The following is a 27,673-nucleotide window of genomic DNA, read 5'->3' on the forward strand; positions in this document are numbered from 1 at the left end:
CGTGCATTGTGACCAGTTGACTAAAATTAACCAAAATTATTTTCTGTATTCTTTTTGCATGTGTATACAGGTGCTTGAACTGAGTGGTTTTTGAAATGAACTGCCAACCCTCTTCAGTCGACCACTGCCGCTCGTACCTTGAGCATTAGCGCTCAGGGAGTTTGACTCCGGAATTGTGTGCAGCCACCACCCACGTTGCGTCGGGAATTAAGTCTGATTTTGTGTTAAGCGGCATAAGCTACTAGCCGGTGAAGGACGTTTTCCTACGGCTAGCCCCATCTACTGAAGTCCCAGGTTCACAAATCTAGAGCGCCAAAAAGCTTTAAACGCGCCCTCCAACGTCAGCATTCCACTTTGGAAACTGTGATATTTTACTGAACACTCATCTTAACTCTTCAGGGTTGTTTGGCGCAGCAATTGGATTTTTACGTGGGATCTTGTAGGTAACATTTTCCCGAGGGCTAATCCCCAAGTGCGTCAATGGTGTGAGAGAAGCATTTATAGTGAAATATGAGATACAATCTCATATATATATAAAGGGATATATTGTATTAAAAAGGCAAAGTGTGGTTTCAGTGATGAAAATTATTACACATATTTTGTGTTAAGTGTTGTGTTCATTTCTCTTCGTTATTTTTTTTATATATTAGTATTCTAATAAATAAGTATAGTGTTATTTAATCCAGGGTGTTTTCGTCGTTTGTGTGAATGATGTTTGTGTGCGTTATGGTCTCGATGACCGACTGATCATCCGTAAGGTTTCCGAGACGAGACACCCAAACCTATCGGCGCCTAATGCTCGTCTCATCATTGAGACCGACGCGCGATTTGGAGACAATTTGTAACCCTTCTTGCAGAGGTCTTTAATCGTCCTATCCATGTAAGTTCAGGCCTGAGGAGAATACTTATTGGTAGGACCACGAACCACGGATAACAAATGGACCTCGAATTGGTTATAAATAAATGTTCGCCCGAACAGAGACCTCGAACACTGGGTGGTTACAAACATTTCATCGAAAAGACATTTGGTCCAAAACATATTTCGTCCAAAAGACAATTGGTCCAAAGGATATGCATCCAAAATGCAATTGGTCCAAAGGACATTTCGTCCAGAAGACATTTGGTCCAAAGGACATTTCGTCCAAGAGACAATTAGTCTAAGGGACATTTCGTCCAGGGATGTTTAGTTCAAAGCACATTTTGTCGAAAGAATATTCGGTCAAGTAACGCTTGGGGTCCCAGGGTTTGTTTCTATTAGAAGATTAAAAGTTATGCATATAACATTATGACTCACAAGTAATACTTCCCAAGTGTAACACTCCAATTTTGATAAAATCTGGCAGGTATATACTACACTTAAAATAAACGAATACATGTTCTTTTTCTGCGGAAAAATGGTTTTAGGATTGCAAAATCACCCAGTCAAAATTTTGAAAGTTGACGCCCGAAAGGCAAGAAGTGGACCGAAGTGAAAGAAATTGTGCACAGATATTGCAGACCTAAAATGAAGGAATACATGTTTTGTGCTTTTCTGGAAAAAACGGTTACGTGGGGCACGGACCCCTCCAAACTTTTGATCACGAAATATCAAAAGTGCTAATAACAGTATGTCAGATGTCTGTAAAGGACATAAAGAATTTCAACGAAATTTTGAGTAGGGACATGACGCAAAAGATAAACAAATACGGGTTTTTTATTTTCTGGGGAAGAAGGGTTTTAGGGGTAAAAGCTCGCATCCAAAAGTTTGAAACTTGAGACCCGAATGGCCAGAAGAAATGAACCAAAGTGAATAAAATTGTGCCGAGATATTTGAGACATGAAATGAGGGAATACAGGTTTCGTATTTTCCTGAAAAAATAAAAGGTTTCGGTGGGACACAAACACCTACAAAACTTTGATCGTGAAATATCACAAGTGCTAATAACAGTATGTCAGAAGTGCTTAAAGGACTTGAAGAATTGGAACGACACATTGTGTAGGGACAATACGCAAAAAATAAAAGCATACGGGTTTATTTTCTGCGGAAAAACGATTTTAAGAGATAAAATCCCCCACCAAAAATTTTGAAATTTGAGGCCTAGAAGGCAAGAAGTGCACAGAATTGAATGAAACTGTGCACAGATATTGTAGACGTAAATTGAGGTAATTTAGAAACCCTATGTTATTTTAGAGACCCTATGTGAAATACGGCATTTCGTGTTTCTCAAGTGTCCCTATCCGTTTTGCTTCAAGTTTGGCACATCAACAGCAAACAGGAAATTAATTGACAAGTGTTTTTGTTTATGCGGAAAAACCTTGTAAGGGTTAAAGGTGCCTCCTGAAATGCTATAAAATACACTATACTGTTTGTGCTTGTTGTTGATCTGCCAAATTTGAAGAAATCGGATGGAGACACTTGTGAAACACGAAAGGCTTTATTTTACGTATCCAATATCTACATACAATTTCATTCGCTTCGGTCCACACCTTCCGCCACATAACGCCTTGGTCTGCTCAACAGTTTTTTTCTTTTCAAGAAAGAAAAGAAGTGTTACTTGTCAGTAGCTTCTTATTTCTAAAGGAAATTTTAAAATAGAGATTTATTCCACAATTTTCATTTCGATAGAACAAATATATGCTGAGATATTTAAAACACGTAAACGCTTGAAAACTAAATGGCCACCTTTCTTTGCTTTCATTAATAGTTTTACAAAAGTACAGTTCTAGCTTCGGAGAAATACAGTTGTAGCTTTTCTGGTTAAGGAATTCACCTCCTCCCGAAATAAACAACCCTTTGAAGAGCAAACTCCCTCTTCATTTGGGAACCACATTGCCTCCGCATGGTCATGTGAATCTTGTATTTGGTTTGACACCATGCAGTGGATATCATAAATGTACTGTACTGTACCGAAAAAATTAATATGAAAGCCAAAGTATAAACTGTATTTGCATAAAGAGTAACACTGAAATAAAAATACAAGAAAAGATAACAATTCTAGTTTGTCATACAACTCACTAATTATATAGAAACATCTGCCGAAGTTACACACTATCAATAGTCAAGGAATAGAAACCAGACTTGTGGTTAACCTCAAAAGATACCTATATTCCACACGAAATGTTCCAACTTTCATCTTATATCTGTCAATCACTTTTCACAATGTTGCAGCCAAGAATATGACTGTTTAAGAGTATTCTCTTTGCACACTAAGAATATATTTCACACACGAGTATTTTTCTATTCTCAGTATTTCTTCAAAGATACTTGACACATTATTTTTCACTTTTCTAACACAAGGGTCTCAATACCTAATATTTAACTTACTCAAATTTAAACTCCATCAATTTTAGTTACCGCTACTTATTTTAAAACTATTTGATTCACAACATGAAAATTTTAGATATCGTGTTAGCAGTTATTATAGCAACATGCTTCACATTGCAACTTTTCCCTCATTCCTTGTTTGGTCATTTTGTTTTCAGGCGTTTACGTTTTTGTGAATATCTCAGCATATATTTGTTCTATCGAAATGAAAATTGCGGAATAAGTCTCTATTTTAAATTTCCTTTAGAAATTTGAAACTACTGTCATAATTGTTATATGCATCATTTTTACTCTTCTAATAGAAACAAACCCCGTACTCCCAAGCGTTACCGGACCAAAGGTTCTTTGAAGGTGCTTTGAACTACACATCCCTGGACGAAAGGTCCTTTAGACCAATTGTATCTTGGACGAAATGTCCTTTGAACCAGTTGTCTTTTGGACGAATTGTCCTTTGGACCAAATATCTTTGGATTAAATGGCTCTGTACGAAATATCTTTTGACGAAAAGGGTGGTCTCCCGGTGGGTCAATGTGAGTCACGGTGAGTGGTGTTTCGCAGTAGGTCACGTCCTTTTCACCCACGATCCACTGACTCATTCACAAATCTTGACCCATTTCACCCACTTACCAACCGACCCACTCACCCACTCCATCTTTAATCTTAACATGCTTAATTTCATTTAAAAGGCGAAACATACATCCACACAATTTTTCATCGATTGCGAAAGTTGGCTTAATATCATAGTTGAAATGGTAATTTCTTCTTAAGGTGAGAACTTGATATCATTATAAAGCCCATCTTGAAGTGGGTACAAACTACGTTCCAAAGTTATTAGAAACGCTTTCTCACCCCGAAAACTATGAATTCGACAAATATTTATGTAATTTTTGAGATTTTTTTTTTTAGTTCTCTCAGGCCATCATCGTGTGAAGATGGGGATGAATTTGGATGTAAACTCCATTGGAGGCATCACTATTAATCTCAACGACCGAGAAAATTATGGATAAAACACTAAGACCAGTCGTTTTACATTATTTTTACGTCACACCTCCCAACTTCCATAACTTCATACTACTACAATATTTTCTTCTTAGGTTGAAAGTAATATATCCCCCAGTTTGGTAAAGGTTGTTCCAGATATTTCAGAAATACGCTAGAATATTCACTTATACAGAAACGCTAAAATATATATATAACTGATGTATTTTAATGTAATTATTTTATATAATTTTTCATGCATTGCGGAAAATTGTATTTCATAGAAAAAGCCCTGACCCAGAAGGGAATCGAACCCACAACATTACGATTTGAAATCTAGCGGCTTACCACTGAGCTAACACCAGCGCTCTTCGGAAAATACTTCTAGCGTTATATAGTAATAATTAAGATAATGATTACATTCATATCCACTGCAAACGCTGTTTTTGTTCTGCTTGGATATTTATTTTAGTACTCAGGCGAGAATTATGTTCTATGTCTAAACTTTCACCATTCTTTTACATATGGAAATATTCGTTTAACTATCTAAATGCTCCATTAAGTATGGACAATAAAATGACAAACAAGCATGTACTAATATTAATGGAAAGTTTCGAAATATTGTATCATTAGGTATTTCAATCAATGTTGCTTTTCCTATACACTTGGTAACAAGTCTTATTACATTTAAAAGAAGAAAAACACATCTACAAACTTTTCCCCGTTTGCAAAGGTTGACTTCGAGGTTCGAATCTGGTTTACTTTTTTCTGAAGATACCCGAAGTTGGATATAGAAATTTTTTCCCTCGAAACAGCAATAAAGAATGCGCTCAACATTTTTGAGACAAGGTGTACAATAATGTGATTTCTTGAACGCAATATAAATAGATAAATAAATAGAATGAATAATTTGAACAACTTCTGATTTGAGTACAGGTTTAAAGGACGAAATGTAGACTTTTCATGGAACGATAAAATAATTACCAGAAACTGAATTTCGGAAATATTTAATGCTTATGCTCTACGGACATCAATTTCGAAACCGGAAGTAATAGCAAAATTGACCTACTTCGAGTTTCGATAGAGTTTATTGTTAGGCTTGAATACTGAGTTAACGTGCTGAATCGTAAAAAAAGCGCTTCTCGCAATCTCTTATCGTTTCCGTTGAATTGCGAGAAACGCCGAAAGTGGAATTGAAGCCAGAAATAACATAAAATTTGAACCCCTTTTAATTTAATTTGAACCAATCCCGGTTTGGCAGATTGTAGTGGGTAGTGATAATATGGTGTCTTTACGCGCCGTATCGTCTGCAAAGAAACGGTTTTCGCTATATTACAATTCTGTTCTGTGGTGATAACCGTTAAAACTTGAAATGGCAAATTTGTACTTCAGGTTTGGATAGAGCTAACACAGGACATGGAACCTATTCTTTGGACAGTGAGCCGATTCCAAGAAAACGAACGTACGGACATAACTGTTCCAGAACAATTCCGTCACTTATGAACAGTATAATTTAAAACTAAAAATCTGTCTTTCGTTTCATACGCATTATGAACAATCATAGTTGAAAAACTTAACCGTGATATCATGCCAGACTAGAAAAAAAATGAAATGAAATGAAATCGTTGTTTTACGTCCTAGGCTTATGCCGGTTAGGCTAAAGGAGACGGTGATAATGAGAGACGAGTAAAATGGTGGAATGAAAAAAGTGGGACGAAACGGGAGAACTCGGGAAATTCCATGAGCACGGTAACTGTCTAACCTAACCAATATAAATTTTAAGACATATGCCTTTTATTTCTCAAGCTAATAATGCATAGATCATTTCTAACGTACTATGGGTGCCTGAACACGTCATTTGACAGTATTTACATCTGGAATGCCAATACCACCAGACCTGCCAATGCCAATACCACCAGAGCATCATTCTGTGCCAGAGAAAAGAAATAGCATTATTGTGTTAAAAAAATAACTCACTATGGCATTGTTTTGACCTGTCTTCAAAAATAACCTTAGCCAACTACCACAAAACATTTGGTCATTAAAAATGTGAGAAATAAATTATGTTTAATAAATGTGAGCAGATAGAATTGTATCTTGAAAGAAAGAAACGAAAGAGTAAACATACATAACAGAACCCTACCCTCACTTATAGTCACTGATCTAAGATAATGTAACAAAAATTGAAGAAAACAATTATTAATAATATAGTTAACAAATAGAAATATACTTTGAATGAGAAAAGTTTCACTAGTTGTGACTCGTACATACACCTGGCCATCGAGTTGCAAATATTGGTTTATCTGTTCTATCTACAGTGGACAAACGCGATATTGGAGCAAGGTGGCGTCAGAGCGGTTGAATTAGTTCGTAAATAATATGCGTATTATACTCATTGTAATCCCTTCAAGACTATGCCCCGGTCGGAGGAATACTCCATACTATCGAAAAACAGAAACAAAAGTGTAATGATACATGACTAGACCTAGCCTTCATCAAACGTAGAACCCTTCTAGCCTAGTATCGTTACTAAGTTAAGATAATTTACGAAGAAATCGAACAAAGCACCTGTTAATAACAAATATGAACATACAGAAATGTATTTAAAAAAAAAAAAGAAAAGAAAACGTACCAGCAAACATTTGAACAGGTCGACAGCTTACCAACTTGTTACGTCAGAGCTTCAAACTTGAGTTCTGAAACTTTATTTACATGACACGCGGATTATGTAATAAGGCTACGAGATGTAAAACACGCATGGATTACTGGTGCGACCAGAAATCATATTTTAAACCTAGATTTATTTGAGATGTATATTGGTGCAAAAGTTTGCAAGATCGTGGATAGCTTTTCATTGACTTAGAGATCAAACGCTTTTTCTGAAACCAGGAGAGGTTCACCCAAACACAGCGGAAATAACATTCAAACTTGAAATGGAAGCGAAGATAACTCTAAAAATGTTGCGAGTTTAATGGCTAATTTGAAAGCACACTTGTCGTATAAGTATGTGGACAGCATGTGAGACTCTTAATTCTAAAGCTTTTTGGTTCGGTTCTCAGCCTAACCTTACACTTGTTTTTTTAAAGCATTCTAGATGACTTTCGTGGTTCCTACTGGAAGAGATTTCTCTCATAAAAGAAGAAAAATTCAAGATAAGGAAAGGGGCAAGAAGAAAAACGCAGACCTTAAACTTAAGCGTTAAACTTTCATTTATTTCTATGTTTCTCCCTTTTTTCTTTCTTTTTCCCTTCTTCTCTTGTTTCGCACATTTCATGCTTCCACTGTTTTTACATGATGCTTATGTATAACTATTTTCTTTTCCTTTGCATTAATTCCCAGCTGCTAGACTCAACGTGACTGGAAGTTCTCGTATCTTCCTCGTGATTTCTACATAATGCTGAAGTATTCATTCATTCTTTCTTCCTTCAAATGGAGGAATATTCTGCTATGCCATGTTCTGGGGCATGTCTGTATTGTCATGTTGTATTTCCAACTATCAGATGTATACTGAAACAATTCTGCTGGAGGAAAGAGCTGCTATTTCTTATAACTCAAATCTTCACAATCAAGTCATTAGTTGTATTAGGACAAGTAATAAAAAAAATTTAAAAACAAAGAACTAGCACAAATTTTAGAAGTAATTGGAAACAAATCTATTTATAAAGTACAGCTGGACGGAGACATAGAAAAAAATGAATAGTAGACTCGGAAAATTCTACAAAAGAATAAACGGAAGAAGAGAAATTGAAATAATATATTCCGACCACTAAAATAAGGAATAAACGAGAGAATTAAACAAAGAAATCATGCATGTTGTTATAGGTCATGATCAACTTAAATACTATATTAAAATATTAAATACAGAATATAATCAAATATGCTACTGCAGGTTAACCAAATGTTGGAACAAATGAGAACAGTATGGATATTAGAAATAAGAAAAAACGTGAGACATGGGAAAACCTCAGAAAGGAAGATATGAAATTTAAAAAAAGATTCTGAACTTAGTTAAAGATATAATGCAGAATATGTCAAGAAGAAGAATCCAACAAAACTGACAAAGAACCATATATTACTTAAAAGTAAACTATAAAACTTTAAGATAAAGACGTGCATATTTCATAAATAGAATAAACATTCCTCGAAATAACCTGGAATAACTAAACGTCACATTATTTTTGTGTTAACGTTCGTTGTAATATATATCTGTAGTTAGAAGTGTGTTTGTATTTAGTGTGGCCCCAAATCGCAAAAACAGGGATAAAAACATAACAAAATAATCTTTGAAACAACGAAAACAAAACAAAACAAAAGAAAAAAAAACTTATACAAGATGTTCCTTTTGAATGCCAACACTATCTAATTGTTTAATTTATTTAAACTCACATTTTATTCTATTTATTTTAAGACGATCAATGGTGAAAAATTCATATAATTTTTAACTGAAGACAAGGAAGAACAGAAACTAGTTTTTAATATTCATTATGAACTATTTTACGATTTTCATGTATATAATGTATACCATTTTGCAGTAGTTGTTTTCAAATTAAGAAAAAATGCAAAAAAAAAGAAGAAAAAGAGAAAGAAACGACATTAATTCAAGTTTCAGACTCCATGTAAAAATTTTAAAAAATGAAATGAAATCTTTGAGTTTAACGTCTTACGTTATGCTGGTTAAGCTAAAGGAGACGGTGTTTATGAGAAATGAATGAAATAGTGGAATGAAGAAAGTGGGAGGAAACGGGACAACCCCAAGAAAACCTACGCACACGGTGTTTGTCCACCACAAAGTTCACTTGGCGGGAGCAGGGTTTGAAGCCAGAACCCCATGCACCAGAGGTGAACGATCTACCACTGAGCCACCGCTGCCCATGTAAAAATTAAAATGCATAACCTTCATTAACCGCAAAAGGAAGATAAAAGAAAAAAAATACCGTTTTTCTGCGAACACAAGGCACCATCGAATCTGAGGCACACCTGAAAATTTCACTCATTTGAACTCATTTAGAAAAAGTTTCGAATCTAAGGAGCAGAAACAATGTAGAAATACATTCCTATTTTAACCACCATACCTATTTTACTACATACTACCGGTATGTGATACATTTATTTACCTACAGTATATGAGGTACTATGCGGTGCAATATTTACTAATTTCTGTACATTTTTCAATCTGACCCTTCATTTTCAGTTTTAGCGTCACATTTTCTATCAGCAGAAGATTCGGTTGCAGGGCTAAGGTCAGAATCAAGTTCACTTGAATCCTACCAGAACAGGTTGTGCTCTGATCCATCCAGAGCATTGGTTTGGCAAATCTTCTTTAAAGATTTTAATACCACATTAAGAGACATCTGTTTCCAGGCATTGGTGATCGATTGGGTTATCTGCGAAGAACATTACCTTTTGATCGTCCCAGGCGTGGTCTTCGGTTGACAGAAAACCAGTATAAAACATGGTAATTATTAAGAATACACGACACTACTGCTAAAATGCTAGAGAACTCATATCTTGGCAAAATATTACCGAAAGTGATGTGAAAAAATTATAGAATAGAGGAAATTTGCAAATTAAATTATGGAAAAAATACACGGAAAGATAAATGTATTAGAAAACTGTTATATTAGTGAAATACGAATAGTGCTTTTTCTCATTCTCCTGCGCTTCCCACTAAATCATGGAATAAATTCCTTTGCGATGAAACTTAATAAAAGTTAGCAATAAGATTTTTAAAAGACGTTTACATTTAACATCTTTCATGAAACCTTGGATTTCTAGCCATCATTCTCCTTTCCTAATGGAAACATGCAACGAAGAATGCAAAGCTGCTTAGAAGGTGTAATTTTTAATGCTACTAAAGAATTGTTATGTCCGAAAGGTAGAATGTTATTGATAATTTTTTTTATTGACGATAATATACTTAACCTGGACCGTACAATAATCTTGCTAATTTATAAGGCTTTGGTAGCATACTATTACAAAATGTAAATATTCCATAATGAAAATTGAGACTAACTTCGTTTTGAAATCAACTTATAATAATAATCATTATCATGTCGGCCTAAAGGTATTCTACACACATGAATACATCATCGCTTATAAGATGTATCTTTTTCATAAGTAAGAGCAGCAAATTTTCTGAGAAAATGTTTCTGCCCATTAATAAAAGATTGAGAGTAACATTGCTTAAAATCGATTTATTGTCTAAATAAATATTTCTCTTTAAAGGAAAGGTGTGCAGAAGAAGCCAAGGTCGTGTAGAACATATAATTTAAAAAAATATCAAGTGTCTGTTATGGATAGATACTTCATATAGTTATTTTGTATTGTGAAATCTATTCTTAATTTGCTGTAGATAACCTGATGTATATGCCTGTAGAGAAATATACATAACGTTTTATCAGTTAAAAAAATACTACATGTAGTGTTTATACTAATTATATTGTACAGTTAATTAAAAGCTTGAAAAACTCGCTACTTCACTCGTATAAGGGGGCAGAAACAGATACTCATGTAACATCTTACGTTCGTGATGCTACAGACAAGTTATCTCGAAAGCAGATACCCACGACCATTGCGAAAGGGCATCAGAGATAAAATTAGCAAAGGCAAATTTTCACGAAACAAAGCTTTATAATACAATATTACATGAAAGGAAACAAACCAACAGTCGAATACGATAAAACATAAATATATGCAATATAATAATATAATTTTAAAAACAGAAATGAAATAAAGATCCAGGATTTTACAATCCGTTTCTTAATAAAGCATACAAGAAACGTTTTTACAAAATGCAGAGTGTGATTCACTCTTAGGAATTCGGAAACTATTTATTTCACTTGTGTAATAAAAATACGATAATGTCGAGACATCATCCCGAGTTAGAAGCAACAGTAGTGCAAATAATACGCATAGTCTCAGCTGATTTTATAAATAAAACAAACAGGAAATACAGCGTGATTTTGTAACTAGGGTGCGTCTAAAATCTACAAAAAAGTAACCCATAATGTATTTCGCCCATCTGGTAAGGAAGACTAAATCTCTGATTATATTCTCTGCATTTAGAAGCAAAATAACTGGCAATAGCTGGTCCAAGTAGGAAACATACTTCAAATAGAATGGTTGCAAAGTGTATATAGTTTGTACTACGGATATTCTCACATTTTTATAAACTGTCAAATAATCTCTCAATTAAATGACTCACCTAAAAGAAATGACACTGTCTAAATTATACATTTCACAGTTAAAAGCTACAAGCAGGTGCAGGAAACTAAATAAAAGGTCTACAAATAGTAGTAATCACACAAGCGTTCATGATGGAAGCAGTGGCAAAACTCAGGGCGCAAAGCTGCACGGTTTGAGAGCAAGTAGTGAAGTAACGACAAGAAATGAAAGTATAAAATTTGGCAGTAATAATTTGAGGGGGAAGTCGAAAGTAAGTTCAACAGAAATAAACAAGCGGAAAGTGGTGATATATGGTGACAGCCATGCAAAGGGACTGGCCGGTATTTTAAACTTCAAATTGGTAGATAAACAAATTACTAGTTTAGTTAAACCGGGAGCAAGAATAGGTAACGTAGTTGAGCCAGTGGCTTTAAATAGTAATAATCTAACCAAGAACGATGTACTTGTTATTATCGGAGGGACCAACGATATTGCTAGAAATGAAGCTGATGTGGGTATAAGAGATCTGTGCTCTTTATTACTAAATCTAACTCATACAAATGTGATAGTTGTAGGTGCTCCACATCACTATGATCTTATTAGCTCTTCTTGTGTAAACCAAGCGGTAAAAAACTTATAAAGAAACTTAATAAATTAAGTAAACGTTATAATCATGTGCAACACCTAACTGTTGAGGATTTTCCTCGTAGATATTTCACAAGACATGGTATGCACTTAAGCAATACAGGTAAAAAAGAAATATGCGAGAAACTTAGCGTAATGATGCGAGAGCTTTCAGCAAAAATTAGTGTAAATAAAACAGCCATAATTATTGATACAAATGGTACAGTACGTGAAAACTTTGACATAAATTGCAAAAGTAGTGAAATTCCATGTCAAGAAAATTGTTTCATACCCTCTAATGAAGACGGTATCACAGTAGAATCGAAAATTGAAAATATGAATGTTTCAAATGGCATTGTCTCTCAAGAAATTACGTCATATCAGGACAATGTATAAAGGAAATCAAAAAGAGAAAGAAACCCTCCAACACACCGTCCGGCTTATTTTTTGTGGTAGGATCATCAACCCAACATAAAGACATCCGTAAAGATAATTGAAGTTTTGATAAACGTCTAATTGGCAATAAATTAAAACTAAGGTATATTGAGAATAATGCCGTTAAAGTGCAGACATGTTATCAAAGTATACAGTCTGACAAGTTACAAACATAATAGAAATAATATAGTTACTTTCCATCAAAATGTATAAGGTTTTTCGTTATATAAAAAGAGCATGTTGGAAGAACTACTTTTGGACAAATTATTGGGAGTAAATTTAATCTGTATAAGAGAACACTGGTTACAATCAGGCTGCTTACAATACCTAAGCATTCCTGAATTTCAGCTAAGACCAGGATATTACGGAAGTAATAGAGATAGAGGGGGAGCCTGTATATATGCAAAGAGGGGTCTAAAAACGAAATAATACATTAGGTTTAAATATTTAAATGTAGAAAAACACTTTGAAAGTTGTGCATTAGAAATAGTAGATTATAACCTTGTAATTGTATGTGTATATAGTACTCCCGACAGTAATATAGAAATTTTTATAAATAGGATGGATACGATACTAAATCATTTTATGAAAATCAAGAAGACCGTCGTAATTGTTGGCGATATCAACATAGACTTTTTACAGCCTATAAAACACGAGGTAGAACTTCTAGATTCATGTAATATGGACGCAATTGTTAAAGTTCCCACACAAAATACAAAATATTCTAAAAGTGCAATTGAGCAGTTCATAGTGAGCAAACATCTTAACTACAACAGTACAGTAGACGTCTTCAGCATTGGTTTTTCAGACCATCTTGCCCAAGTACTCGACATACATGTAACTCCTAATAAAAGTTTTTGTAATGCAAAAGCAAGTAGTGTAAGATACAAAAGAAAATTTAATGACGAAAATATACAATATTTTAATCACCTCAGGGAAGAAAATTGGAACGAGCTTTATATACATAATCAGGTTAATGAAGCTTCCAGTTATTTCATTGACACCATAAGATTATATTTCGATCTAGCACTCCCTGTTGTAAAATGTGTAACTTCAACAAAACAATCAAAACCCTGGGTAACACAAGGGATCAGAATAGCAAGTAAAAAAATGAGACTTCTTAACAAAGCTAAAACACAAGGAAATCTATCACCACATACAGAGACATATTACAAAAGATACAAGAACATATACAAACGGGTTCTAAAAGCAGCAAGAAAATTACACAATGACACAATCATTAAAAAATCAGATAATAAATCGAAGAAGTTGTGGAAACTAGTGAAGAGCGAGATAAGTTTAAACACTCGTAATGATGACGGTAATTTTGAGGTAATTAAAATTGGCAACATAATAAAAGATAATCGTATAATTGCTGACCTATTTAATAACTATTACACCAACTTATCACAAACGTACAATAATGATCCAGCATTGTCTACTTCGAAAATATTCTCAAAAATTTGCAACAATACAATGTATCTACATCCAGCTACTAATACAGAAATAATAAAAGTGGTTTAAAAAATGAAAAGTAAATGGTCAGCTGGCGTAGACGGCATACCGCCAAGTATTGTAAAGAAAAGCATTAAATATATTGCTGAACTTCTGTGTTTCCTCATAAAAATGTCGTTTTCAAGTGGAGAATTCCCTAGTATATTCAAAATTGCAGAACTAAAACCAATATATAAAAGAGGCGACAAATCAGCGCTTGAAAATTATACGCCTATTTCGCTTCTCTCAATTTCCTCAAAAATCTTAGAAACCACAATGAGTGTCCGGCTAGCATCCTTTTTACTTAAACATGATCTAATAACACACGAGCAACATGGCTTCCTACAAGGGAAAGAAACGGAAACCGCAATATATAACTTCGTGGAAAGTGTACATAAAAGTTTAGATAGTAAGGAGAAATGTATAGGTGTTTTTCTGGATCTTTTGAAAGCATTTGACTTAGCGTCACATAGAAATCTTCTCTCAAAGCTACAAGATTACGGAATAAGAGGCATTGCATCCAAATGGTTTCAATCGTATCTGAAAAATCGGCAGCAAGTAGTGGCAATTACATACAATAATAGGGATACAAACCAAGCTACACAAGCTACAAAGTAATTTTTACGATACAGAAACGAATAATAAGAATGATGGCAACTGCTAAACCAAAAGATCATTGCAAACAAATATTTAAAAAACTTCGTATACTTTGAGTATCCTGTTTGTATATTTTAAATCTATTGATATTTGTAAAGAGACACCTACAAGGTATCCTTACGCGAGTAGAACAGCAACATGATCATGACACAAGAAACAAAGAAAACTTTTCTATTGTAGAACACAGAACAGTATTATATGAAAAAGGGTGTAAATAAGCGGGTATCATGCTTTACAATAAACTTCCGGAAGAAATAAAAACTCAGGACTCCGTTGCTAAATTTAAAAAGGAACTCCACAAATATTTATTACAACATTGCTTTTACTCGTAGAGGAATACATGAACTGGTAAGTGAATAGAAACGTTACATGGTGTACAGTAAATCAATGTCATTACTCGCTTTTAGCATTACATATTTGTTGGAGAGTTTCTAAATACACTGCAAGTTATAATTACTAAGTTTATTTTTAACAATGATGTCATGTAAAATATACAGTGTAATAGGATGTAAGAAGTAAGGCTTAATTATTAACCCAGTGTGTGTAATTTTCACTATTATTTTTTTACTTATATAAATGACGTGTCCACTTCATATGCATTGTAATACAGTGCTAAGTGTATGAAAAAAGGATGAAATAAATACAATACAATACAATAAAATACAAAAGCACAAAACGAGCCGTTTAGAAGCCCTAATTTTAAATAAGTTTTAATACAACGATCGAGAATCCTTTCATTGCTTGTCAGTAGAGACGTTATTACGTCCTTCTTCATTCTTGAGAAAATTACTCAGCATTTACTTGATTTTGCTACTAGTGATAGCATGATACCAAACACATATTGCTGCGATAGGTTCCATAGCAGCGCAAACAAGAGGTTCAAATTTGGTATGTGTTGGAAATAGAACGAATGGAACTAACGTCCTGTGTGGGAGCTGGAGACACTGTTGCAGTTTTCTAAATTCTAGCAAATTAAAACTTGTAATTACACTTATTTAATATAAATGACAAGAACTTAAATTATACATTCCGCAGTGGGAAGTAGAATACTTGCATTTAAAAAGTACAAGTCAAAAATACACGTTACAAAAATGTTCACAATCTTTCTATTTGTAACACGTTTTGATATTAGGCCGATAAATGGCACAAATTCTGCTTGTAGCCACGAAGGTTACAATTTAAAATCACGTTATTCTTATAAGACAATGAAATGACTTAATAATTTTTAGAATCTAAAAAAGAATGTAAGGATTGACCTGGATATGAGTCATAAAGAATTTTCTATCCTTTCTTATTTTCCAAACTCAGCGGATTCTTGGCGCCACAGTTAATATTAAAGGGGGAGAGGGTTCCTGAGATTATTCATATTTTTTTTTTATTTTATCAGTGAAATAAACCACATGCTGTAGATTTCTTATTACTAAAAAGTGTGTGTGATCAACATATATTTTGCCGTTATATTTCTTGAATGCATTGTTCAAAATTGATTTGAAATAAAGAATTTTTATTGCAAATGCTTAGTTACAAATTACTGTTATAATAGTGCCAAAACTTATATGTTATCTGTGTCATCTAAAACAGCGGCAGTAGCACGAAAATAAAATATTTGTGTACAGTACTTTCAAAAGAATGAATAAAGAAGAGCAACGTCTATTCCATTACAATTGTCATCGCCTAATCAAAATTAAAATTATTATTATAAGTGATTAAAATAAATATCAACAGGCAAATTCTTAGGTACGCTGAGAAGTGTTCTAGGCTTGCCTTGATTTTAGTGTTATTGAATCCGCTACAAACCAGATTGGAAAGCCTGAAGACTGGATTCGACACTATTAACGCCCCTTTTCGATCTTTTTCACATTTCTCCCCTTCCGAACCTCTATTCCAGATTGTAAATTATATAAATGTATGTTAACTTGCTTTTAGAAATGAAGTTCACAAACCGAGTTTCATTTTTCTAACGTGAAGATTTTTGCAGATTCAGTGTACAATTTACAGAATGAAGCCGTAAAAACATTTTAATACAGTACTGTGTAAATATTCAAAATATGTTATGTTCTTGAATGTGGGTTGCCTATCTACGGAAAATTAAAGCATGGAGATCAAATCTCACCCGCAAAGTAGCTGGTATTCATTGTACGTAAAATGAAGTGTCAAAAGTCAATGTGCTAACTATAGAATTGTCATAGAGTTAAGGGGTTCATGTAATTGAGAAATTTATATTACTAGTATCTTAATTTGGAATATAAGTATGCAAGTAATAATAACATATCTCACTATAAGGTATTACTCATTACTTTAACGTATTTAGTACCATACAAATATACAGGGTGTATCAAAAAGATTCATCCACTTTGGCAAGTCTGTATTTCTGAAACTAATAAACATATACAAATAGTTTTCCTTTCGCACGACAGTGAAACTGAAAAATTTTTATTGCACCTGTTTATAGGTGTTCAATGTGCCCCCCGTGAGATGCACGGCATATGTCCATGCGGTATTCAAATTCGTCCCAAACTGCAGCTAGCATGTCTTCAGTTACAGCTCCACAGCTGCCGTTATGCGATGTCGCAGTTCATTTAATGTGTTTGGTAACGGAGGCACATAAACGGGGTCTTTTATAAGCCCCACAAGAAATAATCACATACAGTAAAGTCAGGTGACCTTGGAGGCTAGTAATATAACGCTGCATCATTTGGTCCAGTGCGACCGATCCACCGTTGTGGAATCGTTCGATTTAAAAGTCTCCGCACTTTCCCATTCACTTTCCTATCTGTGGCGGTGGTTGTTGGTAGATGAAATCATTCGAATCAGTCTCCAACTGTGGGAAAAGCTAGTACTCAAGCATATCAAGGTAGGTTATCCCTGTCACAGTGTTCTCCACAAAGAAAAATGGACCGTACACCTTTTTTCGGGAAACTGCATAAAACACATTAACCTTTGGCGACTCCCTCTAATGTTGTACAACTTCATCTGGGTGTTCCGTTCCCCATATTCACACATTATGGCGGTTCACATTTCCATTCAAATGGCATGTTGCCTGGTCACTAAACACTAGCCGTTGAACAAAACTGTCGTCCTCTGCAATTTTGCCAAGAATGAAATTACAAAACTCCATACGTCCTTCTTTGCCACTTTCACAAAGAGCTTCCAGTAGCTGAATTCTGTATGGTTTCATGTGTAAACGACGACGCAACACACGCCAGACGAGCATCAAGGGCATATTGAGCCGTCATGCTGCACGACGAACGGATTTCTGTGGACTGCGTATAAAACATTGACGGATGCACTCCACGTCTGCGTCGGGCAGTCGAGGACGTCCCGGTGATTTTCCCTTACACAAACAGCTTGTTGTTCGGAATTGTTCATGCCATCGTCCAATGCTCTGTGCAGTAGGAGGATCCACACCATACTTAGTATGAAAGTCACGCTGAACAGTTATCACTGACTAGCACTCCGCAAAACGTAGTACGGAAAACGCTTTCTGTTGCCCAGATGACATTTTTAATCCGAACCGTAGTGGGCGTTCACTCAAGCACACTGCTGCTACCTAGCGGATACCATGTACAACTAGAAATGTTCCTCTTTCCAACAGTACGTTGTTCACTCACATCTCGGAAAAGACAGAATAGAATTATTGTTTAAAACCGAATGATTCTTTTTGATACACACTTTATAACTCAAAACGTAAGAAAAGTAATATCAAACTACATACAGTGGTTTCCGCTACACTCATTTATGAATACCGTACTCAACTTCGGTGACGCGATTGCTCCGACCAGATTCATCCCCCAATGTCGCTCTTGCCAACATGCTGCGATCCTGCCCTGACACAGTTACATATCATTCGTGCTTTTAGTGACCATCTAACACAAGTTTATTAATCTTTTCCTAATAGTGTTTATCGTGTAGGCTACTTACACTGAAGGCTACTAAGTATATATGTATCGAGAATTATAAGTACACCCCAAAAAATGATTGCTGAAAATACAGAAATGTAAAATGTAAACATGCGACGGATTTATGTATAGATCTTTCAATAAATGTGCACCGTTTTGTGGTTAGAATTCTCGCTTATCTTATTTTGCTAATGTGTTTGGAAGACCTCCGGAAAAATTGGCTGGGCGCATTCGAGATAAATCGTGGGTAAAATTACAAAGGTCCATATTTTTTGTTCCAGTATAACAAATTTCACATTTAAATTTCGGATCCCCTTCAGTAATGCTAAGTGTTCTTTATCAGAAGGCTTTTACTGCAGAGATCATATTCTAGATATGTACAAGAATTTGGCGAGAAAAGTGCAATCAAGGGTAAACATTTCTCCTTCGAGATGAGAGCAACAAATTATTTATATGGACGATATCGTGTATCGATCACTTATGTTTTTGTGTACAGCTTAGTGGTGGGCAAATTCCCGGGAAGATAATTTTGGGCACGTTCCTGGGGTAGATTCCCAAAAATGAGAATTTTCCGGGAATTTGTGTACAATCACAAAGAAAATTGCATTCTGTTACTGTATTATAATTTCAAAGATAAATTCGTTTTATTTTATCACATTATATTATTACTGTTGTCTCCAGAGGATTCTTGAAATGTATATTCTAAACGGTATTATGTTATTTTATTATATTTAGAGAGTATGCGTAAGTGTTTATTTACTTACAAATATTCTATGCAAGTAAATATGTGGAGAAAATGGTATAGTAAAGGCACATACGTTTACACCGCTAAACAGTTTAAATTTATATGTAAGTTAATTTCCTAAACTTCACCCTACTACTGATATTAAAAACATATTAAAAATTTAAATAATAAACAAATTAGGTTCGGTAACTGCCAGAAGGCTTTCAACATTTGCGCATACATATTTATATTCACAATACTTGCAAAACACTGTCTTATCTTTATAATTTTGGGCAAGGGTTTTCTATAGCCATTTCATTCATTCTTCGATTCAGTGATTTTATCATTTAATTCCGGTTTTGAGAGCTTACCTGTTCCGCTTACTTGATTGCCTGTAAGAAGTGATGTGGTTCAAGGTTCAAAATGCTTTTTTATTTGAACGGGGAATTGTGAATAGGGTATGACGTCATCTTGTGTGACAGTCTTCAATACTACACGTGGATTCTTGAGTGCTGCTTCGTTGCTGTTGTGTTCGTACAATGTCTAATGGCGTAGAGGTTCTCGTGATGAAAAAGGAAGAGGAAATCTAAATTTTTCTAAGGTAACAACATTAATTTGCTGAAATGATGCTGATGCTTATAGATTTTGCTTTAATGTTAGTGTACTAAACCTTAAAAGGATTTGTGGTATCTGTGAAAAGGAAGACAAGCTATTGAACACAGTTCGACATAATCGGTTAAGAGCAGTTGTACTATTCAGCCGGTTCGGGCGAACCGGTTGTTAAAATATTTCGAGTTCGAGGAACTGTTTGTTATGCCGAGATAAACCTACATAACACATATACACACACTCACATATTACCAAGCCAAGAGTGAAAGAAAGTAGCCAAACAAAGTATGTGTTTAAACCAGGCAGAAACTATTTTCAGAATTTGAAAATTGAACCATGCAGATCATTTGTTCACGATTGTTCTCATAAAATGTTCGTTTGTTCAAGATTTATAAACAATTTATATCAAAAACAAAATGGGCGGTCGTAACTTCACTTAGCAGAACCTATTTTCGGCAATCGAAAGTAAACCATACAGATAAGATTTCTATATCTTCTGTATTTCTGTTAGCATAGCAAGTGTGTGCGTTGAAAAATTTCAACTGGAAGGGAGAGTTTGTGGAATACAAATTTATTACAGCCAAAAAGAATGGACCTACTTGAAGAACATTTTTTTGCTCTGTACATACGAGAAGATTAATGGAAGGCGAGGGAAACGGTAAATTTTATGTCCTTATTCTTAGTAATTCTTACACCTACAAGGTTAAGTACAATCTCTCAGATAAAGGTATAGACGTTTATTACTTAATCTCAAATGCTCAGATATTAAGAATGAGAACTGGAATCACTGAAGAAGTGAGGATTATTTATATTTTTAAAAAAACATATATACCAATATCAACAATTGTGGATCCATTGCTGAGTGAAGGTCTTTAAATTATTTATTGACAACCATCTATCTTAGATTATTTGTTTCAAAGATATTGGAAGTGCTACATAATTTCTACATACCACTAGTATACTGTGTAGGTCGCTACATGCCAGTAGAGAAATATATCTACCCGTCTACTATATATATATATATATATATATATATACAGAGAGAGAGAGAGAGACTTGTTGAAAAATTAGATAGCACCACTGAGTTAAGAATATATTTTGTATGTTATAAAAATCAGTGTTCTTCTTACTTCAAGCAGTTACCTGTGCGAATTGGCAGCTTTATTATTGTTGAAAGCAGGGTTGGGTAATTACGAGTAACAAAGGATTTTACGTGACGCGTAGAAACACGTAGTTTACGTAAAATACGTAAAGTACTTTAAAAGTTAGAAACAGGTCTACAAATTAAAAGAAAACCTACACGCTGAACTTTAAAAAAATCCTTCCTAAAATTGTATGGAATCTAGCTGGATTTTGCAAAACTTAGTCTGTAAGCATAAACTGGGAATTTTGTACTGGCTTTGTAAAGTAGCATTGTATAATACGGTTTGCGCGCGTGACTGTTGAAAACACATTTCATCATGTTTCATGTTTTAAATCCTGTGTAATCGAGAAAAATTTTATGCCAGAGAAGCTGTGGGGGAGACTATTCTGCAACAACAATAGTAAGCCTTCGTGGTCTCCACGTGTGACGAGGACGATTTTCTGCATTGACACCCACCCGTTTTACTTCATACTTGCCGACTTGCTGCCGCCGTCTCGTTGGCGCTCCCTGACTGTTGGCGCAAGCCAGCTTGAATTTTCAATGCTTCATCTGCTCTACAGTCTGGAACGACGATATAACAATAAAGGAATAGTATTTCTTCCACAATCTCTGTTATTAACATAAATTGTGGAAGTTTAGACGTTGCTTTAGTTGGTGTAGTGATGCTGAAGAAATCTGAGTTACGCTTCTGGCTGAGTGCTGAATTGTGACTTGAGAACTTCCTGTGTCTGTAGGTGACTGTGCGGGACAATTTTAACATCACTATGAATCTACGTAGTAGAACCCTTCATAACGTGTACGAAGAACTCGGATTTATCCCATTAAAATTGAACACAACAATTGTGTTAAGTGTTGTGAATGTGGAGAAAAGGGAAAATACTGCAAGAGAAGGTTTGTGCCAGACTTCCAGCTCGAGTACAGCTCCTTCAAAACCACTGTCGCAGGAGACTTCACTTCAGATAGAGACTTCCAGTTTCCCCGCAGGTCATTCGGACTCAGAAATAACAATAGACGTAGATGATCCTTTACCACCAGTTTGAAGCCATCCCCCTCCCAGTTCCAGCTCAGTCGTTTCCGAGACCGGGGAGTTATCGACGTCATCAATAGTCAATCAACCATCCTCTTCTCATCAAGAATGTCCGATTACTATCAGGTGAAAATCTTCCACGGGTAAAGGACAGATAACAGATTCTTGTGATCGAATGAATCCTACCACGAAGCACGATATAGATCTTGCGCTTGCCACTACTTTATATGGCTGCAACATCCCATTCAGTGTGATAGACTCAGTGCACTTCAAAAATTTTTGTAAAATAATGCAGCCTGCCTATAAACCACCAACCAGAAAACACTTTCCGATAATTTACTCGATGAAGAGTACATTGCAGTTACTAAAACAACTACCAAAGACACAGACTGTGTCTTGCTTAGAGATGGTTGGAAAAACGAATCTACTAACACAGAAAAAGTCGTAACACTTATTCACAATGCATGTGAAAGTAGTGGCAAAGTTGAAAGCATTTTCCTCGAAGCTTTCGATGTTTGGTTTACCAGAAACAGACGAGAATCTTTGTGACGTCAGTGAATCAAGAAAACAAGCAAAAAAAAAAAAACGATACAATGTGAATGTTTATTGCACCGTTTCAGACAATGCAAGTAACATGGGTAAACTTTATGGAATTTGGCATTCTCCCTGTAATGCACATACTGGAAACGTTCTAGCCAAAGACCTGCTTTCGAGAAAAAGATTATATCGCGAGCTAACATGGTGTTGAAGACTTTCAAGCACCCTGACCGGAATTATAAACTTATAGAAAATAGTAGCTGTAAAGTATGCCTCGCTGTAGATACTCGCTGGTGCCCTCAGAGAAATCCATGGTAGTCCCCTTCTAATAATTTAACTGCAATGAGAAAAGTTGCTGCCAATAACGAAACTGATAAAATACCTACTAGAGGTAAATCTCTTTTCTATGGCAGTGCCTTTCTTCAAGAAGTTTCCGATACAATTCCAGTACTTAATCCAGTGATTGAACTAATAAATGCATTCCAAATGCAAGAGCAAAGTGTTGCAAACGCTGTTGAATTGTGGATGAACTTCCGTCTCCCTGATTCCCAAGTGAATCTCTTCACACATGTAGAAAAAAAAAAAGAAATCAATCCTTGAACATATACAGTCTAGCAGCTAATATTCTCCATCCCCTGTACCAAGATCTGAAATTGAACGAAAAGTATCACGAACAAGTAGAGGAGTTTCTGTTGGAAAACCTCGGCCCTTCAGGAATAACTAGCTACTAGCAATATCGGGGAAAATTTGAAGAACTTATGAAGGGAATTACAAAACCACGCAGATTCCGGTATTTCGCTAGTCGGCAACATAAGGAGTTGTCGGACTTTGCTATTGTTACTAAAAATCCCAGCATGTTCAGCGCAAATTTAAATACTTTTCCTCAAATTTGTCCTTTGTCCGTAACGTAACAAGGAACCGGCTTAGCTTCGAACGTTCGAAGAAACTGCTTTAAAAATACTACACCTACAAATTAGAAGAGCAATCAGGTGATGAATATTAGTGCGATTAACAGTATTGTGTTCGAATTGTACTAAACTATAATGGAAATGGCATGTAACATTTTTTTAGAATTAAAATAATGGATAAGTTTTAAATGAATTGATGTACTCAGTGTTATTGGAAAGAAGTGAAATAATATATTCAGTATTCGAAGTAGGCAGAAAGACAATTTGTTTCTTTCCAAAAACAACGAAGAAACAACTAGTTTAATATCGTGTTGAGAATTTTTTTTTTTTTTTTTTTTTTTTGTCTGTTTATTATGAGCATGAAAAAGATCTATATTAAATATTCAAATCACAGACAAGTGTTAAGTGAAGTAATATATTTAGTGTTGTTGTTGGACTTGGAAGAAAAGAACAAAATAAATGAGTTAATTCCGAATAATGTAGTATAATGTTCTGTTGGGTGCTTTTATATTTTTTTCAGTTGTGTGTGTTTAAGATGAGAATCTAATAATTTTTTTCGTTGAAAATCCAATATGTCCAGTGCTAAGGGAAGTGGTATATATAGTATCGTTGGGACATGGGAGAAAAACAAATTAATTTATTCTAAAATTTCAGTATTTCAATATTTTGTTCAGTACTTTTCCTATGAGTTTTGTGTGTGTCTTAGTATGTAATATGAAAGTGAAATGAGCATAACAGTCAATCTCTTTTTCTTTTCTAATACGTTTCAAAATATACTGAAAAGATTTGAGTTTTATATTAAAAGCTGCAAAGGTATAACAATAAATTGTTATAATCAAAAGGTTACTTGATACTTTCAAACATGTCCGAACCAACACTTATATTTTTAATGTGTGAGCTTATATGTTGAATGGTTGTGCTTTTGTGTGCGCTAATAGCTGGAAACTAGTGAGTCGGCGAGGGGCTATCCAAAATTGTCTTTTACTACTATTATTTGGCATGAAACCATTTCTTTTAAATATGATGTTTAGAAGATAATAATGCATTAATGCTTAAATAATAAAACTAAGCTTGCAATATAACCGACTATTCAAAATGATCTTAGTTTTAATGAAATATACTTTTCTACGTCTGCGTAAAAAACTGGTGTTGTACATGACATATATTACTAGTAAATTACGCGTAATTTACGTAAAATACGTAACAAGTAAATTACCTTGCCAACCCTGGTTGGAAGTCCGTCAGATTCTTTTATTTTGTTATATGTTCGTGTCAGGAGTTACGAGTTATGAGAATATTATTCATAAATGTTCATTTCGCTCTTTGTTAAGCAGAACAGTTTCATATTGGCTCAACTTTTGCAGAAATGTTTGTTTCGAGGCCCTAGTTCTGAATTGAAGTACGAGGTATTTCGTTTTAATTATTTTTTCCTTAGCTGTAAAAATCTATTTTGTTTTGTTTGCTGTTCTTTCATTTTAAGTGTATAGTTTTCTGAAATTTCTACTGGACGGTAATTGTCTTTCTTTACATTGTAAAGGGGTCAGAAATAGTAATAGGCAGTGGGCATATTCCCGGTGGGAAGGAATTTATAAAATAGGAATATTCCCGGGTTTTTTCCCTGGCATATAAATTCCCGGGAAGGAATTTATTTCCATTTCTTTAGTTTATCTTCCAAATTATAAGAACAATACGAATAACTACTTTATTTCAATATATTATGATTTAATTCTAAGTTTTAAAGAATTTGGAGGTTAAAAAATTTAAAATTCTTTGACTGTACTTTATATAACTAATAATATAATTTTTTTTGTTCCATTTTCATTTGCACTAAAAAGTAAGGTAATTGTTTAGAACTGGAAGGCCAAAACTAGCAGAAAGTAGGATGATTTATGGAAGAAATGAGTTGATGGTGATGTTCAAATAGTCAAGAAAGTATCTAACATATTTTTTTTTTTTTTTTTTTTTTTTTTTTAAGTTCAGTAGGGGATTTATACAAAACGGAAAGGTAAGTGGAAGTGATTTATGTGAGAAAAGAAAGTGAATTATTGGTAACGAAGATAGAAAACAACGTGCCATGCGGGGCTCTAACCCACCTTCATTCGTTAACGCTCGCTTTGCAACGCTGCCTGAATTTATTCTTGGTAACGTATGAAACCATTAAACAAACGAACAGGAATAAAATATCGCACAAAAGTAGGTGCAAAAGCTGGCGCCCAATGCTAAAGAGCAGCCAAAATTAGCAAAGTACTAATTTACAAATGTCAGGAGGAACCATTTTGTAAAGTAATTTAGAATTATGTAGAAATGGAGGCGAAGTACTATTAATAAACCCTGAACCACCATTAGTAACAGACGTCGGTCTGTCTCCTTTCTCTGACTCGAATTTCTGAAGAAGTACTCGGACTTCTCTTACATGTGAATTAACGTATGGAGTTTCGAGAAATAGGTAGAATGAAAGGTCGTGTATGGCAATTTTATGTGCTAAAATATAAAGATAAGTAAGTATCTTGCAAATTTTTTGAACATAAATATGTATGCGCAAATGTTGATAAATTGGCGACACATGTATCTTCTAGCATTTACTCAATCTAAGTAGACTCTTGCCTAAGTTTTCACGTAACATTGCCACGTTCCTTCCTAAATGTTATTCAAAATTTCATGCGTTAATTCACATGTAAGAGAAGTCCGAACACTTCTTCAAAAATTCGAGTCAGAGACAGGAGACACATCGGCGCTATGGTTCGGGGTCTATTAATAGTACTTTACCTCTGTTACTACATAATTTTTACATTACTTAGCAAACTAGTTCCTTTTCATCATTTGTAAGTTAGTACTTTGCTACTATCTAGTGCAAATGGAAATAAAAACAAATCATATTATTAGTCATATAAAGTACAGCAAACGAATTTTAAATTTTGTAACCTCCAAATTATTTAAAACCTAGAAGTAAATCATAATAAATGAAAATAAAGAATTTGGTCATATGGTTTTTATAATTCGGTAAGTAAAGTAAAGAAACTGCCTCCCCGGAAATTTATATCAACAAGAAAAACCGGAAATATTCCCATTTTTAATTTTCCTTCTCACTGGAAATATTCCCATTGCCCATCACTAGTACAGCTAGTCTATGTGTACCGTGAAACCTCCAATGTGTACGTTATTATTTTACGTTCGAGATCTACTATTTCTCGTGAAGTATTGCTTTCTACCTATAAAGTTTCGGAACCCATGTAACTGTATTATCAATCTGAACCCAACTACTCTATAGAAAATTTAACATTACCTTTCTAGTCCAAATGAATTTAAATCTTTCGTTGTTATTTGCTTGTAGTCATTAGAGTACGATGTGCAGGCCTCTTCAACCACTATTTTTCTTAGCGTTTCAAAATTACTTTTAACTGTAGGACCATCTTCTACTACAAATTCTGATTTCACCGTATCAATGTATAATTTCACATCCGAAGAATACATAAATACATCCTTCTCCTTTCTTTGCTCTCCTTTCGTTGTAGATAATATAAATTCTTCATTATCAGTCATCGGTTCGTATATCCACTCTTTCTCATCGAGTGGATCTTTCTCGGGAAAGTCATTCTCGATTTCTTCTTTGCACATTATTTCTAACTTAACAGACGCTTCATCAGCCATTATGTCGTATAATTTAATACAAATTTGAAATCTGTTTGATTACGGAAATTTTATTTTCCCACTTGATTTTATTTTCCCAATATTAATGAAATAACTTACAAGCCACTTCCTACTTGTCTTGTTGTGTCCTAGACCATTATCGGTAAAAATAGGTTGGTGCACCGGCTCACCTGTCATTAGTGCTACGAATGCAGAAATTGTCAGATGTATATCTCAAACAGAGGATTTATGATTCAAAAGCAAAATAGAATAAAATGCAGGACACAAGTCGGCGAAAAAGTCAAAATCAGGAAAAGGCAAATCAAAGTCGGGAAAGGAGTTCAGACAGGGGAAGAGGGCGAAAAGCCAAGGTGAACAGGGCAAAAAAAAGAGGAAAGTGGGAAGTGTAAAATGAAAATAGAAAAGTGAAAGAGTGTAAAGTAGAAGGGAATGTATGTACGTGCAAATGGAACAGAAAGTTTAAGTGTAGTGTAGGTGTATCACTGGGCCCACTTAACCTCCTTTCATACGGAGCATCATAA

At 34.6% G+C, this 27,673-nt stretch overlaps 1 protein-coding gene across 3 annotated transcripts in view; it reads right to left on the reverse strand.

Moving 5' to 3' along the window:
* Window positions 1-27,303, reverse strand: part of LOC145676647 (uncharacterized) — a 72,752-nt gene extending 45,449 nt beyond the window's left edge. The window contains exon 1 of one of the 3 annotated variants that reach the window (XM_081747485.1): window positions 26,788-27,301. In XM_081747485.1, the coding sequence (XP_081603611.1) occupies window positions 26,788-27,152 (365 nt within the window). In that variant the 5' untranslated portion in view covers window positions 27,153-27,301. Of the gene's footprint in view, window positions 1-26,787 lie in introns of all 3 variants that reach the window. The other 2 variants (XM_081747487.1, XM_081747488.1) reach the window with 2 other exon arrangements.
* Between the last annotated feature and the right edge of the window lie 370 nt (window positions 27,304-27,673).

Source organism: Thermobia domestica, unplaced genomic scaffold (assembly GCF_964235325.1).
Source record: "Thermobia domestica unplaced genomic scaffold, izTheDome1.hap1.1 HAP1_SCAFFOLD_263, whole genome shotgun sequence".
Classification (NCBI taxonomy): Eukaryota; Metazoa; Arthropoda; class Insecta; order Zygentoma; family Lepismatidae; genus Thermobia; species Thermobia domestica.